General features: G+C 40.1%; 1 protein-coding gene across 1 annotated transcript; it reads left to right on the top strand.

Moving 5' to 3' along the window:
• The first annotated feature begins 13662 nt into the window (after positions 1-13662).
• On the top strand, positions 13663-16908 carry LOC108291795 (melanoma inhibitory activity protein 2-like). Its single transcript, XM_017512274.2, has 2 exons — positions 13663-15526; positions 16642-16908. Exons 1-2 carry the CDS (start codon positions 13744-13746, stop codon positions 16755-16757), a joined length of 1899 nt encoding a protein of 632 aa, XP_017367763.2. The 5' UTR covers positions 13663-13743; the 3' UTR covers positions 16758-16908.
• The last annotated feature ends 695 nt before the right edge of the window (positions 16909-17603 follow it).

Below are 17603 nucleotides of genomic sequence, written 5' to 3' on the forward strand. Positions count from 1 at the left end.
GCAACTATTGAATAAAAATACACTCTTCTTTGACACATGGAAAATAGGAAAAGGAGTCTAAGGAATCTTCACATTGTCAAGTCTGAACCTTTGCAGAACACTAGAGGTCCCTCTTGGCACTGAATCCTTCAGCCCCGATGATGCAGAATTCAGAGTGACAATTTTCTGCCTCAGCCCCACTAGATGTCTCTTCAATAAAGTTCTAAGATAGTTAGTGCCCTGGCATTGATTCGATGCCTGGGAATCACTACACAGAAACAACATAGTTTTAAATAATCAAACAATTTTCCTAAGTGTACATGCCTGAAGCCACCCTCCACTGCCACACACATAATTCAAACCGAGGATGTCTTTTGTTTTCCAGAACCATTGCCTGGTATTAAGATGGTATCAGGGAAAGGGAGCAAAGGTGACAAGGAAGTTATTCTGATTAATTGGGAGCCATAGATGGTACTTGGAAGCCATGGGGGAGATGCCCTCTAAGAAATTAACAATAAGGTCACTCTCTCAGAATTAAATCACCAAATCAACGGGCGTGCTAGCAATGTGGCTTTAATGGCCAAGGTTCTTGTAAGCAGAACCTGTCTGCTTAGCCAACTTCCTCAAAACACAAGGGAAGAGAATGCCTTTCTGAAGGAAGGCAATTTCTTCTAGTTGCATCTAATCAAAACTATATTGTGTTGCTATTCGCTGCTGTTTTCCTAGGAAACACTGAATACTGGGATGATACCTGACTCTAACCAGCTACCAGAACCACCTCCTTAGTTTTCAGGGAGTGTTTCTTGACACAAACCGGTTCAACAGCATTGCAGCAGCTAGTTTAAAAGGCAACATTTTGTCCTTCGTTTAACAGCTTAAATGCTCATAAGCCCACCTGGCATTTCTAACCAGCATTTATCCATTTGTCTGAATGGATCAAAGATTGCCTCATGGACATAATAACTGACTCATGGGCATAATGGCTGTGTTGCCTGGCACAATGGGGTATTCTGTTAGGGGACTGAGAGGGCTGTGGACAGGAAAATCACATAGCTCAGGAAGCCTCAAACTGCAAGACATAGTAACAGGTATAGGCGAGGCAGAGAGAAGCTGAAGGTAGGGTGCGTGCAAGATCGCAACATAGGCTGGTATTGTGGGTTTGAGAAATTTCAATGCAAATGTCTTTAGGCAGGGGGCTCAGCAGAATTAGCCACAATTTCCACCATATTCCATTGTTTCCTATTGTCTTAGGCCTAGGCTAATTTGGTAACATTGAACATCTGGCCCCTTTGGCCTGAGCCAGAACTTTTCAGGGAGAGTTTGCTAGAAAGTAAATGATTGTGATTAATTAGAGAGGTTAGAAGGAGATCTAATAGCACTCTCGTAACAAGGTTGATTTACTAATTTTGATCACTGTACCGTGATTATGTAAGAAAACAGTTCTTAATTTTAGGAAATGAACTCAAATATATAGGAGTAAAGGCATAAAGATAAAAATAACTACAGATGACAATGTCTCATTCCAGATCTGCCAAATAAGGATATCTAGAAGTGAAGCCCAGAAATCTGCATTTACCATGATCCCCAGGGAATTCCTGTGTACCTTCGAATCTGAGAGGCCTGGATTTGTAACACCTGCTAATGAATGACACCCATTTACCAGATAAAGAAAACGCTGTTCTTTGCTGCTCCCCTGGTAACCCTCAAAAGCTTGGAAGAAGAGAGAATGAAGAGATCAGTCTCTGCAGATATAGCTATCATTTATAACTACTGCTGTTTCCCAGTCAGCTAAAATGGAAAATGGACTGCTCTCACACCAATGTCAATTAAGTTCATCAAGGCAGCACCCCAGGTCCTCCTTTCCCATGAATTGCCTGAGTGGGGCACATTGCCCCCAGACAGACACAGGATGCTGTCCTCAGGCCAACACTTAGAGCTAGCACAGCAATGCTTATCACAGAGCTAGAATTGCAAGCTTAGTCCGGTACAGAGAAGGTCATTGCTGATTGCAAAAAAACTTACTTAGCCTTTCAGTAAAAGTGCCTTAGGGAATGGAACTAGATTGTCCTATGACAAACCAATGAACATCTCTGCTTGCCTCAAAATGTGACACAGAACCAAACGTCCAACGCTGAACACGGGGCCGCTCTAGTCGCCAGGCAGCATCCTTTCTCAAAGATTTCATAGAACACTAGCCTAGTAGATGCTCCTGGCAAAAAGGAACTCATAACTAAGTAAGTTTTGGAAACAATGTATTTTGTCTATCCCCTCTTGGAAACTGAAGATGCACATTAACATATTAAATACTCTGAAAAGTCATGCACTGAAGAAAAAAACAGCCTGACTCTTGTTTAGCTTAGTGTTTCCTGAATACGTTCTTTGATGAGACTCTTTTTCATTGAGTGCTTAATTAATATTTTATAGAATAAGGTTTTAAAGAATAAAACTGAGGAAACACTATAGCGGAGAATTTATATTCAAAGGGAGAAGTCATTTAGTTCCATAAATGGAAAGTTAATTGGAGAAAGAATGGCAATTGTGAAGCACATCTAAAAGTATTGGCAGAGCCTCTGAAGGACTTGGGAAATGGACTGCCATTCCCTGCCAGGAAATTCCTTAGGAATAAAGGGGATCTTTCTGTCCTGAACAGAAAGGGAGCAATATTCCTTGTTTGCATTAGAGTGGAATATTGGGATGATCAGCTACCGGAAGAGTCCTCTTTGATCTTTCCCACTTTTTCAACCCCATATCCACTCCACCAGAAATCCTATCCTACGTTCTCAGTCTCAGTCTCCCACTTCCGGGGTGCACTCTCCACTCACCGCAGGCTTGACCTCCTGGGCTCAAGTGATCCTCCCACCCCAGCCTCCCAACTAGCTGGGACCACAGGCAGTCACCATCATGCCTGGCTAATTTCTGTATTTTTTATAGGCACAGTGTTTCTCCACATTGCCCAGGCTGGTCTCTAATTCCTGGGCTCAAGCAACCCACCCACCTTCACCTCCCAACGTGCTGGGATTACGGGCGTAAGCCAATGCACCCAGCCTCAGTCTCCCACTTCTTACACTTCCACTGCTCCTCTGGCTCAAGTTACCTGGACTACTGCAGTAGTCTACTTGCTGGTTTCCCTACTTTCACTTTTATTCTCCTGCTATGGTCTGAATATTTGTGTCCCACAAAAATTCCTATGTTGAAATCCTAAACCTTAAGATGATAGTATTAGGAGGTGGGGCCTTTGGGAGGTGATGAGGTCATGAGGGTGGCATCCTCATGATTGGGATTAGTATCCTTATAAAAGAGACCCCAAAGAGAGCTTCTGCCTCTTCCACCCTGAGGGTGCAGCAAGAAGGCAGTATCTATGAACCATAAAGCCAGCCCTCACCAGACACCTAATTTTCCAGTGCCTTGATCTTGGACTTCACAGCCTCCAGAACTGTAAGAAATAAATGTCTGTTGTCTATAAGCCACCCAGTCTGTGGTATTTTGTTACAACTGCCTGAACAGACTGACACATCTTCTAGTATATTGTCAATACGGCGGCAACGTGATCTGAACACTTCGAATCTAATAAAATCACACTGTTTAAAGCCTTTCAAAACCTGTTCTTTGCCATAAAGAAAACACAAAGACAACACAGGCCTGGCATGGCATTTCCCATTGAACTCATCTTGACTAATCTTCTACCTATTTGCATGCTCCCGCCATACTCCTCATCTGAATTGTCTCTACCTGCAATTCTCCTCCCCATCTCGATTTTGCCTATTTGCCCTTCAATATACATCACAGTGATCTATGATGTTCATAGTGATCATAGATTGATCACAGAACACTAGGCAAAAATCATGTCCTCCAGGAAGACTTTCTTGTTTCCACAGTCTCGGTTGGAGCTGCCCAAAGTGCAATCCATACTTTGGTGTCAATCTACAAATTGTTTCCAATGTCATAAAAGTTAAAACTGAGAAATAAGCATTTAGAAAGCGCTACAGTGTTTTAATATTACCATGACATCCAAGCACATGGTCAATAGGCTCCCCTTGCTGCACAGGGCAAAGGGCAGTTCAGGTGTTGTCAAACTCGTGGTCAGTCACATGTAGCACATTTGTATGCTAGTATCAGTCCAGGGCAGATTGAGGGAAAAAGCGGTCCTTTAGCACATGCAGTTTGAGACGCACTAGTCTAGGTCACATTGTCATGTTATACACTCACAGCACCATGTACCTTCTTTTCAAAGCATCTATCCCTGTTGATATTTTTATGCGTTTTTTGTAAATTGTTTTTCTTTTTGTCTGTCTCCCACACAAGACTCCTAGCTTCCTGACAGCAAGGACCAGCCAGGCTTGTTGCTGCTCATTGTTGAATCCTGCTAGTGCAGCACAGTGCCTGGGACATAGTTGGTGCTTAATCAATACGACTAATAAATAAATGGAAAGTGTATAAGTAGTGAGCCTTGTCAATTTTAATACTGTATCACCTCAACGCCATTCTTAGCACTTACTGAGCCACCTGTGGCTTATACATGAGGATGCGGGTGGGCATTGAGAGAGAGATGAGAGAATAATTATTGCATTTTATGAACTCAACCAGACCCTTTCAGATCATGTTTCAATGGCATAATAGGTATAAAATGAGTAGTGGACAATGATGTTTTAAGGGTACAAAGGAACGCTTTGTCTTTGGTAACCTGTATCTAACAACCTGTTGTCACACATCACTGACGTTTTGTTTTGTTTGATGTTTATATTTGACTCTAATTAAGCAACATCATAAAATTTCATAGCCCTTTCAGCAACAGAGCTCAGCACATGCCAGCTTTTGCTGGTGTTGTATTTCCTCACCCAGCTCTACCCTCCATGCCTTTGTTCCCAGCTGCTTTGCTGATAAAATGGAGAGAAAGAGAGCTGGTATTAAGCTGACAGCTTGCTTCTGGCAGCTGCCGGACCTCAGAGCATAATTTCCTCCCTGGTGGGTTATCAGAATCAAACACCCTCGACTAATCAGAATTTCAAAGGACGCAGATATCCAGTTGAATTTAAGAGGATTATTCTGAAACAGCTCTGAGTAGGACAATGGACTTTTGGCCCCCTAACTATTTGCTCAAACAGGCATCAGAGGCAGCTGGAGTCTTGAACTTTTTCCAGGAAAGAGAAGAAATTTTAATATAGTGAAAAGAGCAATGGATGGTGTTAGAAAGTCTTCGCCTGCTCTGGGAAAGGTACCTCATCTCCCTGGTTTGATTTCCTCATACATTGAAAAGGGGGATTGGACCAGATGACCTCTCGATCTCTTCCAGCTCTGAAATTATGGAACTGAATGATTCATATTTCTCTAGACAGAGGCTTCAAAAATGCTAAGGAGCTGAGTACCTGTTCCCCAGCCTCAATTTGGTATTGAAAAAGGTGGCAAAGTTTACGTAGGACTTAGATAAAGGGCTTTCTATTTACTGCTCATTCAGTTTAATCCTTCTTCTGAAAGCAGGACAGCATTTACCTCCTGCCTAGTACTGTCAATGCAAATTTGTTTATATAGTCTCGTGACTCTGAGATCTAACTCTAATTCCACATATAGGAAGTGTAAATACTAATAATATTTTCAAAAACATCATGCTAGGTGAAAATGTTCTAGGATCAAATGCATTTCTGAAATACAGCGGTCAAAATCCTCTCCTTCATGTTTCACATTGCAGAAGGGCGCATTAAGGCCTAAAAAGTCATGCATTAAAGAAAGCCTACTTACCTTTGCTTGCCCTAGCATTTCCCAGTGTTAACGTCTTTTTTCCCCCCTCTGGAACATTTATTAACACTAACTAAGCTAGGGATTCCACTGAACAAATTTGGAAAATGCTGCTCTAAGACAGATCTGTGCACCTGCGAGCATCCTCCACTTGGTAGAGACCAGGAAGCTCTTTAAAAAGGCAGATCCTCCAGGCCTACGCCAGACTTCCTGAAACAGAATCTTTGGAGGTAGAGTTCAGAAATATTAGCTTTAACAAGCCCTCCAGATAATGGTATCCTGGAGCTGGGAGGTATCAACTCTCTGGAAGAGATTATTATTAAAATTACAGGAATTTTAGAAATTAGTGAGCTATTTGGCTTCACATTCAATGGTAGACTGAAATTTGCTGTGGTAGAAGTATATACATCATGAAAGTTGGCACATGCTACAAATCAGGGCTTTTCTGTTCTCCCCCAGAGAGCCAGTTAGTAGACATTTATCCATAAACCACTGCCTGCCTCCAGGTCATCCTTATATATACTAAAGTTTGAGACCTACTGATAATACAAGTGGGTGATATTACCAGAAGGAATTACATCAAAATTGTTAAAATTTCTGTCAGGTCATATGCAAGCCTGGAGCCTGAGAGTCTGAGGTCCTGCTTGTCTCCGGCTGACGTCTCCCACCCCCTGCCTGCCTTCGCCATGGTCCCTGATCACCCAGCTGAGCCTCCCACAAGCCCCTCACCCAACCCTGCCATCTTAAATGTTCTTATGATAATGTAAATACCTCTCATCCAACCCTGCCATTGTAACTGAACTTGTATACTCCTTGCCCCTACCTCCCACCAGTGTAACTGAACTTACTTTGCAACACCCTACCCCCAAAAAAAACTACCCAAACCTATAAAACCAACTCCTATCCCACTGTCCTTTGCTAATGTCCTTTTTGGCCTTAGCCCACCTGCACCCAGGTGAATAAACAGGCATGTTGCTCACACAAAGCCTGTTTGGAAGGTCTCTTCATTCAAAGTATGTGTTTTTCAACAATTTAATCCCTAGTTTTACCATGTTTTTAGATATTCCCAAAAAAATGTGCAGAAAAAAAAAATCTTACATTTTCTTTTTAAAGTTAAGTAGAAATTAGGAATATAAATAATGAAATGAGCAGAATCTCATTATGAAGAAGCAATTTTTTTGTTCTTACAGACTTTGGTTGTTGTTTTGTTTCTTACAATGTATTTTTATTTTAGGTCCAAGCATTTGATCATAAATTTAATATTTTGTTTTTCAGCAATTAAAAATTATATATTTATGGTGTGCGTAAATTGATTTGATACACAAATACATTGTGAAATAATCACCACAATCAAGCTAATTAACATATCTATCACCTCACATAGTTGCCATCTTTTGTGTGTTATGTGATGAGAACATTTTAGACCTACTGGCTCAACAAATGTCAAGTGTACAATAGCATTCTTCACTATATTTACAGTGCTATATATTAGATCTCTGAAACTTATATTTTGTATAACTGACTTGATACCCCTTGACCAAAATCTCCCCATTCTACCCCAGCACACACCAGCCCATCCCAGCCCCTGGCAACCACCATTCCACTCCCTGATCCTACAAGTCTGACTATTTTAGACAGGTGAGACCTCAAGTATTTGTCCTTCTGAGTCTGGAGTATTTCATAGCACAATGTCCTCCAGGTTCATCCATATTGTCTCAATGGCAGGATTTCCTTCTTTGTGAAGGTTGAATAATATTTATTTACATATATCACATTTTCTTTATTTACAGACTTTGTAAACTGAGATATATACAGGCCTTGCTGATAGACATATCTTTACTGTGGTCTATTCTTTCATAATCTGGAAAAAATATCTAGAGGTGACTGGGTGCAATGGCTGTAGTCTCAGCACTTTGGGAGGCCAAGGTGGGCGGATCATGAGGTCAGGAGTTCAAAACCAGCCTGCCAACACGGTGAAATCCCGTTTCTATTAAAGATACAAAAAATTAGCCAGTCATGGTGGCAGGCGCCTGTAATCTGAGCTACTCGGGATGCTGACGCAGGTGAATCGCTTGAACCTGGGAGGTGGAGGGTGCAGTGAGCCGAGATCCTACCATTGCACTCCAGTCTGGGCAACAGGACAAGACTCTGTTTCAAAAAAAAAAAATCTAGAAGTATAAAAATATTCTCAGGTTATTGTCGCTTTTTAAAAAAATTTATGAACTCCTCTTCACTACCACATTTCATTGAAAAGAAACACATCTCACACCTGTTGAGATTTTAGCTGGACTCTTTTGTCCCTGTGGTGCCTTTAGGGGTACTGATATGGTACATTCTTTCTTTCTTAAAGGGGATGCGTTGGGCTGATCCAAGTAGAGCCCTGATTTCACATTTGATAGCAAACACAGAGCCCAGAATGCTCTTTATTTCTCTAAGGAAATAAAAGTACAGAATCCAATGACAGAAGCAGAAAATAGATTGTGAGGCCGAAGAGTTTGAGTTTCCACTTAACATTTGTCCTTCTGTTCCCTCTGAAGATAGACAACATGAAGGTGACTGCTGGACTAAACATGGTTTTGCTTGAACAGCTTATCTGACGTAAACACACACCACTGTGTGTCACTTTCCAGGTCACTAAAACCTTGACCCACCACCAAGATTGTATTTAATTTTTGTGAATCCAGCAGTTAATTCTGACAGTCAAACGCTACGGTGTTGTTTATCTCTTCTAAAATGCCAGATGGTGTATGCTTAAAGGCAAGCATCTCATGTCTCCATTTTAAAATTAACAAGTTAATTTTTATAGCCCACATCTTAAGAATTTGAGCATCAGATTCCTTAAACATTTTGGTATATTTTCATGTCATACTTCTAAATTATTTCAAACTACATGGTGCTTGCTCCATAAATAAAACATGTCACTTATAACATTATATTTTTATGTTTTTATGCAAGTTAAAGAAAGTTAAATATCTTGTATTACATACTAAAATAGAAAAATAAAACCTATTATATAGTTGAACATTGAGTTATTTAAAATTAACATCAAAATACAGTATTCTAAAATGAATGTTTTAACTAAAAATTTCTTTTCATGTTACACAAAATAATTTCTTTTAATTTTTGAGGAAATTTGAAGAGTTTAGAATTTGAAAACATTTTGCTAATTCTGCCTTCATGCAAATTCATGTAACATGGAACATATGCTCTTAAAAGCTTGCTACACCTAAATAAAAACTCTAAGAAGGTGGGCGGCAAGATGGCCGAATAGAAACAGCTCCAGTGTGCAGCTCCCAGTGAGATCTACGCAGAAAGTGGGTGATTTCCACATTTCCAACTGAACGGCGCCTGGAACACCAGCGAGATAGAACTGTTAACTCCCCTGGAAAGGGGGCTGAAGCCAGGGAGCCAAGTGGTCTGCCTCAGGGGTCCCACCCCCACAGAGACCACCAAGCTAAAATCCACTGGCTTGAAGTTCTCCCAGCCAGGACAGCAGCCTAAGCTGGACCTGGGATGTTGGAGCTCGCAGGAGGCAGGGGCGTCCGCCATTGCTGAGGTTGAAGTAGGCGGTTTCAACTTCACAGTGTAAACAAAGTGCTGAGAAGTTCCAACCTTACAGTGTAAACAGAGCTGCTGGGAAGTTGAACTGGAAGACAACTGCAGGCAGACTGCCTCACTAGATGTCCTCGCTGGGCAGGGCATGTCCGATAACAGGCAGCAGCCCAACAGGGACTTAAAAATAAAGCCCCCACCTTCCTGGGACAGAGCACTTGGGAAAAGGGATGGTTGTGGGTACAACTTCAGCAAACGCGAATGTCCCTGCCCAGAGAAGCCAAAACATTGTATATATTTTTTGCTAATGTGACAGTGTCTCATGGTCATTATTCAGGATATCAGTGATCATTGCATAGTTCTCTAGAAGATGTAGGAGATGGAACCAATTGTGATAGTAATCCTAGTCTTTTACCTTGTACCTATTCTTGTTACTTCCTGTATTATATTTATATTTTTCTCTTCCAAAGGAGTGACTGTATGAAGCATACCTGCCCTCTAGAGTTAGTACTGTATTTAACGGAGCTGTTACTCATGTGGACCGCTAGATGGCAGGATGAGCCCCTGCTCAGTCTGAGAGCAGGTTCTTCATTTGTGGATATTTACGTTTCTGCCAGATTCCATACAATTGAGATGGCACTGGAGAGACAGTGGTAGTCAAAGTAGATACGGTTCTTGCCTTAATGGGAAGTAGATCATTCATGATAAAAATGAAAACATTTAAGAAATCCAATGAAAAACACAGGTTCTTGAGAGCAAATATGTGTGATCTGAAAATTAGATCCAATTAAAACTTGAGTACACAAAATATAAGTTTGGTTAAAAAGATAATTACTATATCTATCCTTCATCTGTTTATTTATTTATTGAGATTGAGACTCACTCTATTGCCCTGGCTGGAGTGCAGTGGTGCAATCTTGGCTCACTGCAACTTCTGCCTCCCAGGTTCAAGCAATTTTCATGTCTCAGTCTCCCGAGTAGCTGAGATTACAGGCGCCCACGGCCATACCCGGCTAATTTTTTTAATTTTTAGTAGAGACGCGGTTTCACTATGTTGGCCAGGCTGGTCTTGAACTCACCTCAAGTGATCCACCTGCCTTGGCCACCCAAAATGTTGGAATTACAGACTTGAGCCACTGAGCCCTGCGCCCCATTTAATGTATAGCCTTTGTTAAAGTTATATCAGAATTCTAGCTGAATGATATTTAGAGTTCTTGTTCTTGCTTTGTACCTGGACACTGCCTTGTTACTGATGCGGCTTTGATGAGTGGAGGAACACCAGGATTTTGTTTTGAGTTGAATTCGATAAAACAACGTCCTTTAAGATGCATATGCAGGGCGCCCTGATGTTTTACACTCGTGAGGATATGCAAGGGAGGCCATGCTGTTAGGCACATGTTGGAGCGAGGACAAGAGGACAACAGTGGGAATCATCGAGTTGGGTGAACCCAGTTTATAATGGCTTGCATTTGCATCTTAACCTTAATGGTTGCCAGCCCGGGTCTAAGACCCAGGGCTTTTATGCTAGACAAGAAACGTTTTTGGAGCTGTGAAAAACCTTCCAAGGGCCCCTTTTCCTTTCTATTTGCCTAAAATAATTTCTTAATAACTCCTGCCACTCCGTTATCAAAGTGGAGTACAACGATATTTCTTTTTCTCTTTTTGTTAGTACTCTCTTCCACGCTCTTAAAAAATCCTATCTATTAAAAATCTCTCATTTTTCAGGCTAAGTCCCTAGTTGTGAAAACTTTTGGTAGGGCCAGTTTTTTTTTTTCTTCTTCTTCTTAATTTTAATTTCTACCATTTGAGAATGTTATAGTCATCACTGGGTGGCATCATTTACTGGTTTGTGAAAGTGCATTCCTCTCCCATCTTTTCTTTATTTGGGATTTAATAAATTGTGGGAAACTAAGGCTGTGTTCTAGACTGTACACCATGCAGTTTATATTATGATCTGTTGTCATCTTTGCAGCCTAAAATTCCATTTTTAGCTGAGACTGGGGGTTTTAAATAATTTGTTTCTACAACTGTCACAATTGAAATTCAAACAATTCTAGGTATTTCTGACTACAAAAATCTAAGATCTTTGCAGAGCAAGCCTATCTGATGCTTTTTAAATATTTTTTATGTTTGAGATCGCCTCTCAGTCTGTCGCCCAGGCTGAAGTGCAGTGGCATGATCATGGCTTACTGCAAACTCTACCTCCTGGGTTCAAACAATCCTTCCTCCTCAGCCTTGAGAGTTAGCTGGGACTACAGGTGTGCACCACCATACCTGGCTAATTTTTTTTTACTTTTTTTCAGAGATGAGGTCTCAGCCTGTTTTCCAGGCTGGTCTGAAACTGCCGGGCTTAAGTGATTCCCCTGCACTGGCTCCCAGAGTGTTGGGTTGACAGGCATGAGCCCCAACTCCCAGCCTGATGCTTTTGAAACATATAGTATGAAATAGTTTCTAGGGCATTCTTTTGTGAACATCAGCCAAAACTTTTTAAAACCACTCCCAATTGCATTTTTTATAGTACTGTAGGACAGGAGTTGGCAAACTTCCTGCAAAGAGCCAGATAGTTAAATATTTGGGCTCTGCAGGGCCATGTTTTCTGTCACAGCTACTCAGCCCCACTCTTGTAATGCAGGAGCATCCATAGACAACAAGTAAACACATGGGCATGGCTGTGCTCAATCTCTTTATTAATACAAATAGATGGGTGATGGGCCACAGGTGCAGACCCCCACCATGGAGTATGTTTTCTGAGACTTAATGTTTCTAGTGATTCACCCCCTTATTCTAAATTTAGCACACTAAGGACTTGAGTTGAAGTATTTGGTTTGTTGGGTTACTTCGTTAGAGATGTTAATTGTATCCTAACTTGACTTGTGATTCTAACCTGATTGTCAGCAGAGCCCTTGTTAGGAATTAGAGCTGAAGTTTGATGAATGTTGCCTTTACTACTCTTTCCTAACATGACTCTACAGAAGTCTTTTGACATCAGAGGCCATAAAAGAATATACTTTGTTTCTGTTTTTAGAACTGAGGTAGATATGGAAGTCACTTAATCTAAATTCCTCTTCTAGATGAAGTAGCTATAGCCTTTAGAAGCTAAATGATATGGGCTGGGCACAGTCGCCCATGACTGTAATCCCAGCACTTTGGGAGACTGAGGCGGCAGATCACTAGAGGTCAGGAGTTCAAAACCAACTAGGCCAACATGGTGAAATTCCATCTTCACTAAAAATATAAAAATTAGCTTGGTGTGGTGGTGGATGCCCATAATCACAGCTACTTGGGAGGCTGAGGCAGGAGAATCACTTGAACTCCAAAGGTGGAGGTTGCAGTGAGCCTGGATTGCACCACTGCATTCCAGCTTGGGGGACAGAGTAAGGCTCTGTCTAGAAAAAAAAGAAAAAAAAAAAGTTAAATGATGTATGTAAGTGTTAAATTAGCTACTTAGTGGCAAGTGTAGAATAAGTCATATCATGACTGCCAGACTTTTTCCAGCTGTAGCTTTCTACTTAATGTATGCTCCTACCCTTGGCCACTGACAGCAAATATGGGCCTGAAGGTCTTATTGGGCATTATTTATTTATTTATTTGGTATTATCTTATTTATTGAAGTCCTGAAATGAGGAATCAGATGAGCAGCTACAGACTTTTTTTTAAATTGCCTAAAGGCTCTTTAAAAGGAAATCTTAAAGTTTATTTAAAAACATAAGTATCTATGACTTGAGACATTTTTCTAAGGAAAAAATCCCATAAATATTAAGTGTTGTGTCTTGTTACTTGCATTCTACTAATGTGGACATATAAAGATGAGTAAGACAGGTCTTAGCTCAAAAGTATATATAATTCAATGAGAAACATGCCTTCAAAATTGTGTTTTACATAATTTATGTGTGAGACTATGTAATTCAGTGTTATACAAGTAGTCAGGAAAATCAAATGTAGAAGAACCTTTTCAGTTATGGTATTGACAAAGGCTTAGTCAAAGAAGAATGAATAGGATTTTGAAACTGCAAAATTATCCTAGTTAGCGGGCAAGTGTGGAATTTGAGATGCCAAGATTAGTTGAGAAAGGTGGGAGGATCGCTGGAGGCTAGGAGTTCAAGACCAGCCTGGACAACATTGACAAGACCCCAGTCTAAAAATAAAGTAAAAGTAAAAGAGAAAGAGGCAGCATGGGCCTGTGAGGCCTGTGGGTGCCTGCGTCCCCCTGTTCTCCCCGCATCTTCCAGCTCCCCAGCATTTCCCAGCTCCCCCCACAGCCTGCTCTGCAGTGGTCCGCTCTGGTTGCCCCCTGTGGATTCAGGTTCCAGACAGAAGGCTGCCTGTTCTATGCCCTTTGTTGTGGCCCCCACAGGCCCTGGTTACTGCGGCGACCACCAGAGCAGCCTTGGCACTGTGGAGGAGCCCCAGGCTACCCCTGAGCCATACTTGAGGCTGGTTCTGGAGGTGCTACACAGGGTTGTGGCAGCACTGCGTCAAAGTATGGGAGCAGATTCTAATTCTTATGGTTTTCCATGGGAATGGGTGATATGGGCAGCTGTTTTTGGATTTATTGCTGTTCTCTTTTTTGTGTGGAGAGGTTTTAGATCCATTAGGAGTCGGCTTTATGTAGGAAGAGAGAAAAAGCTTGCTGAAATGCTGTCTACACAAATTAAAGAAAAATGTCAACTACTTGAAAAACTTAGCATTATTCAGAAAGAGTATGAAGGCCATGAAGTGGAGTCATCTTTAAAGGATGCCAGCTTTGAGAAGGAGGCAACAGAGGCACAAAGCTTGGAGGCAACCTGTGAAAAGCTGAGCAGGTCCAATGCGGAACTTGAGGAAGAAATACTATGTCTAGTAAAAGAATTAAAAGAAGAGAAATCTAAACAGTCTGAACAAAATGAACAGATGGCAGATATTTCAGAAAGGATACAGTCTCTAAAAGATGAGTCAAGATCCCTCAAATCACAAGTAGCTGAAGCCAAAATGACCTTCAAGACTTTATTTCCAATGAATGAAGAACCACTGAAGCTGGCAATAAAAGATGCTTTGGGTGAAAATTCTCAACTTCAGGAAAGCCAGAAACAGCTTTTGCAAGAAGCTGAAGTTTGGAAAGAACAAGTGAGTGAACTTAATAAACAGAAAATAACATTGGAAGACTCCAAAGTACACGCAGAAAAAGTTCTCAGTGATAAAGACAATCACATCAAGACTCTGACTGAACACTTGCTGAAGATGAACGATTGGGCGGCTATGCTTGGAGAAGACAGAATGGATGAAGACAACGTGGAGTTAGAACTGAACAGTGAATCAGCAAATGGTGTGTACTTAGATCATCCTCCAAATGGAGCTTTGAAGAAACTGATTCATGCTGCTAAGTTCAATGCTTCTTTCAAAAGCTTAGAAGGAGAAAGAACCCAAACTAACACTCAGTTACCTGAAGTTGATAAAATGAAGGAAAAACTTACAGAACGTATTAAAAATCTTGAGGCTGAACAAGCATCTTTGCAATCAGAAAACACACATTTTGAAAGTGAGAATCAGAAGCTTCAACAGAAACTTAAAGTAATGACTGAATTATATCAAGAAAATGAAATGAAACTCTATGGGAAATTAACAACAGAGGAAAATTGCCGGTTAGAGACAGAAGAGAAACTTTCTAAGGTAGACAAAAGGATCAGCCATGCCACCGCAAAGCTGGAGACCTATAGAAAGAGAACCAACGATCTTGAAGAAGAATTGGAGAGAACGATGCATCATTATCTAAAGCGCACTACTTCCTATGAGAAAAAAGCACATGATAATTGGTTTGCAGCTCGAACTGCTGAAAGACATCTCCGTGATTTAAGGAAAGAAAATGCTCATAACAGACAAAAATTTACTGAACTAGAGTTTAAATTTGAACTTTTAGAAAGAGATCCGTATGCACCGGATGTTCCAAATACACGACTTGGCAGAGAAACTTCTCCATATGGCCCCTCACCATTGGGTCAGCCTTCATCTGAAACAAGGGCTTTTTTGTCTCCTCCAACTTCATTGGAGGGTCCACCCAGAGTCTCACCTTTGCTTTCAAGGAGAGAAGGAAGAGGCTCAAGAGGCCCAGGCAATCCACTGGATCATCAGATTACCAATGAAGGAGGAGAATCAAGCTCTGATATGTTAACCGATTCTCACAGGGATCCTTCTGACACTGGGCCCCTGTCACCCCTGTGGGAAAAGGGAGCTTCTGGAGATGATTTTCCACCAAGGGATTTCCCAGGTCCACCACATGCTCCAGTTGCAAGTATGCTTTTTAAAAATTTGTTTTTAAACCTCAACATGTGTCTTATTAATCAGAGATACTAATTTTACTACCTGTTCATGTAGTAACACAGTGGAGGAAAAACTTTTATAGCATTCTGCGAGTGTACCATTACTTTTCTGAATTCAGAAGGCAGGCAGCTGTAAGTGGAGTGTAATGAGGTTTCAAATGGATTCATCTTAATAATATAGAATTATTTCTGTATTTTGGTAGTCAAGAAAATAGTTGACTTTTTACAGGTCTTGTAAAACTAAAATTATCTGTATCTTATTTGGTAGCAACTTGCTATTCTGGCAGTTAATTAAAATAATATTTTTATTCCAGCATTAAAATTACTGCCTACGATATTTTTTAAAGTCTTTTTCATAAGTATTTCTGATGTAGTCCTACTTACTTAAAACTTAAAATGTATGTATTACGTTTGAACTAATTGTTGGATTTATTGAATTCTTTTAAAGCTTCACATAAGAAAAAGGAATAATGTATTTCTTTCATATTCACTTTATCATTTTGAACTATAGGGTTCTGCAGAATAAATATGTGGTTACCAAATACTAGGTTTTGCCTATGAATGTCTCATCTAGTCATTCCTTCCCTTGTTTCGCCTCTCTTTTTAAAATTTAAAGTGAATTAAAACAAATTTTGTTTGCCGGAATTTTAAGGCGGTCTTTGATATAACTGGAAATGTTTTAGTGTAATATCAAATCAGAATTGGGAATCATTGTTATGAATTTTAAGTTTGGTGAAAATTATATTACATGAAAATGGTCTTTGAGGAGGACTTTGGTAATGAAAGAAAAACATTATTTTTATGATAAGTTTTATATATTTTGAAATAATCCCTCTTTTTTAAAAGAGGTGTTAAGATAGGACAAAAATTACATTAAAAATTAATTATATTTCCTTTAATCATCTGCATTTGAAGAGGTATATTTTTCTCAATGTTGTAAAATTTAGTTTGTTAGATCAAGTAATTATTCTGGTGTCAATTTTCAAATAAAAGAATAGGTAATGGAAGTTGTAAACCTAATGATTTATTAGGGCACAGTGCAGGTTCTCAAAGTTATAAAACATCTTTCACCAATCTCTTTGAACAGTGAGAAATGCGTATCCACCGAGGAGTTTTCCTCCTCACCTTCCCCAAGACCTGGATTTTTCCTCCCACCTCCACTCCAGAAGTGAGTCCTTCAGGGCTGATTCCACCTTCAAATGAGCAGGCTACTGAACATCCAGAACCACAGCAAGAAACTTCACAATATTTTTTGCTCTCTTCAAAAATGATTTTGACTGATATCATTTTCAATTTAAAGTAACTGCTGTTACTGTATAACTGTTACTTATATTTACTTTACCTATACTTTTGCTAAAATGGAAGCTTAATGGTATCATAATTCCAAGCTAGTATTTTGTAAATAAAGATGATTTAAATATAAATCTTATGAGTAAATTATTTCCATTTTATTTTATTCTAGATAGTATAACTATTTTAATTTGATTAATCCACCATTATATAAACAATCATGGGAGTTTTATATATGTAACTTGCAGGTGGGGAGGCACCGAATTCTAGAGGCTGTGTCTTTATGCCAAGAACTGTATTTGCTGTGGTTGTAGACAAATGTGAATGTAAATTTATGCTGAATTAAATAAATTTTAGTTGATTTAAAGACTTGTTTGGCATTGATAATAAAATCAGCTAGTTTTTCTATCAAAAAATACTCATAGCATACGTAATGGGAACCCTACTGTGAACTATGAGTTTAGTTGATAATAATGTATCAGTATTGGCTCATCAGTTGTAACAGATATGCCACACTAATGCCAGATGTCAATAATAGGGGAAACTGTGTCTGTGGGTGGGGCAGGAAAAGGGTATATGGGAACTCCATACTTTCTGTCCAAATTTTCTGCAAACCTCAAACTGCTCTAAAAATTCATTTTGCTCAAGCCTGTAATCCCAGCACTTTGGGAGGCCGAGGCGGGTGGATCACGAGGTCAAAAGATTGAGACCATCCTGGTCAACATGGTGAAACCCCATCTCTACTAAAAATACAAAAAA

Source organism: Cebus imitator, unplaced genomic scaffold (assembly GCF_001604975.1).
Source record: "Cebus imitator isolate Cc_AM_T3 unplaced genomic scaffold, Cebus_imitator-1.0 Scaffold467, whole genome shotgun sequence".
Taxonomy (NCBI): Eukaryota; Metazoa; Chordata; class Mammalia; order Primates; family Cebidae; genus Cebus; species Cebus imitator.

What these genes read in the sequence shown, in the direction of transcription:
- LOC108291795 (XM_017512274.2), top strand. Translation starts at nt 13,744, where the DNA reads ATGGGAGCAGATTCTAATTCTTATGGTTTTCCATGGGAATGGGTGATA. An exon ending in ACCACATGCTCCAGTTGCAA is followed by an intron (nt 15,527 to 16,641) that starts GTATGCTTTTTA and finishes CTCTTTGAACAG; the next exon opens with TGAGAAATGCGTATCCACCG.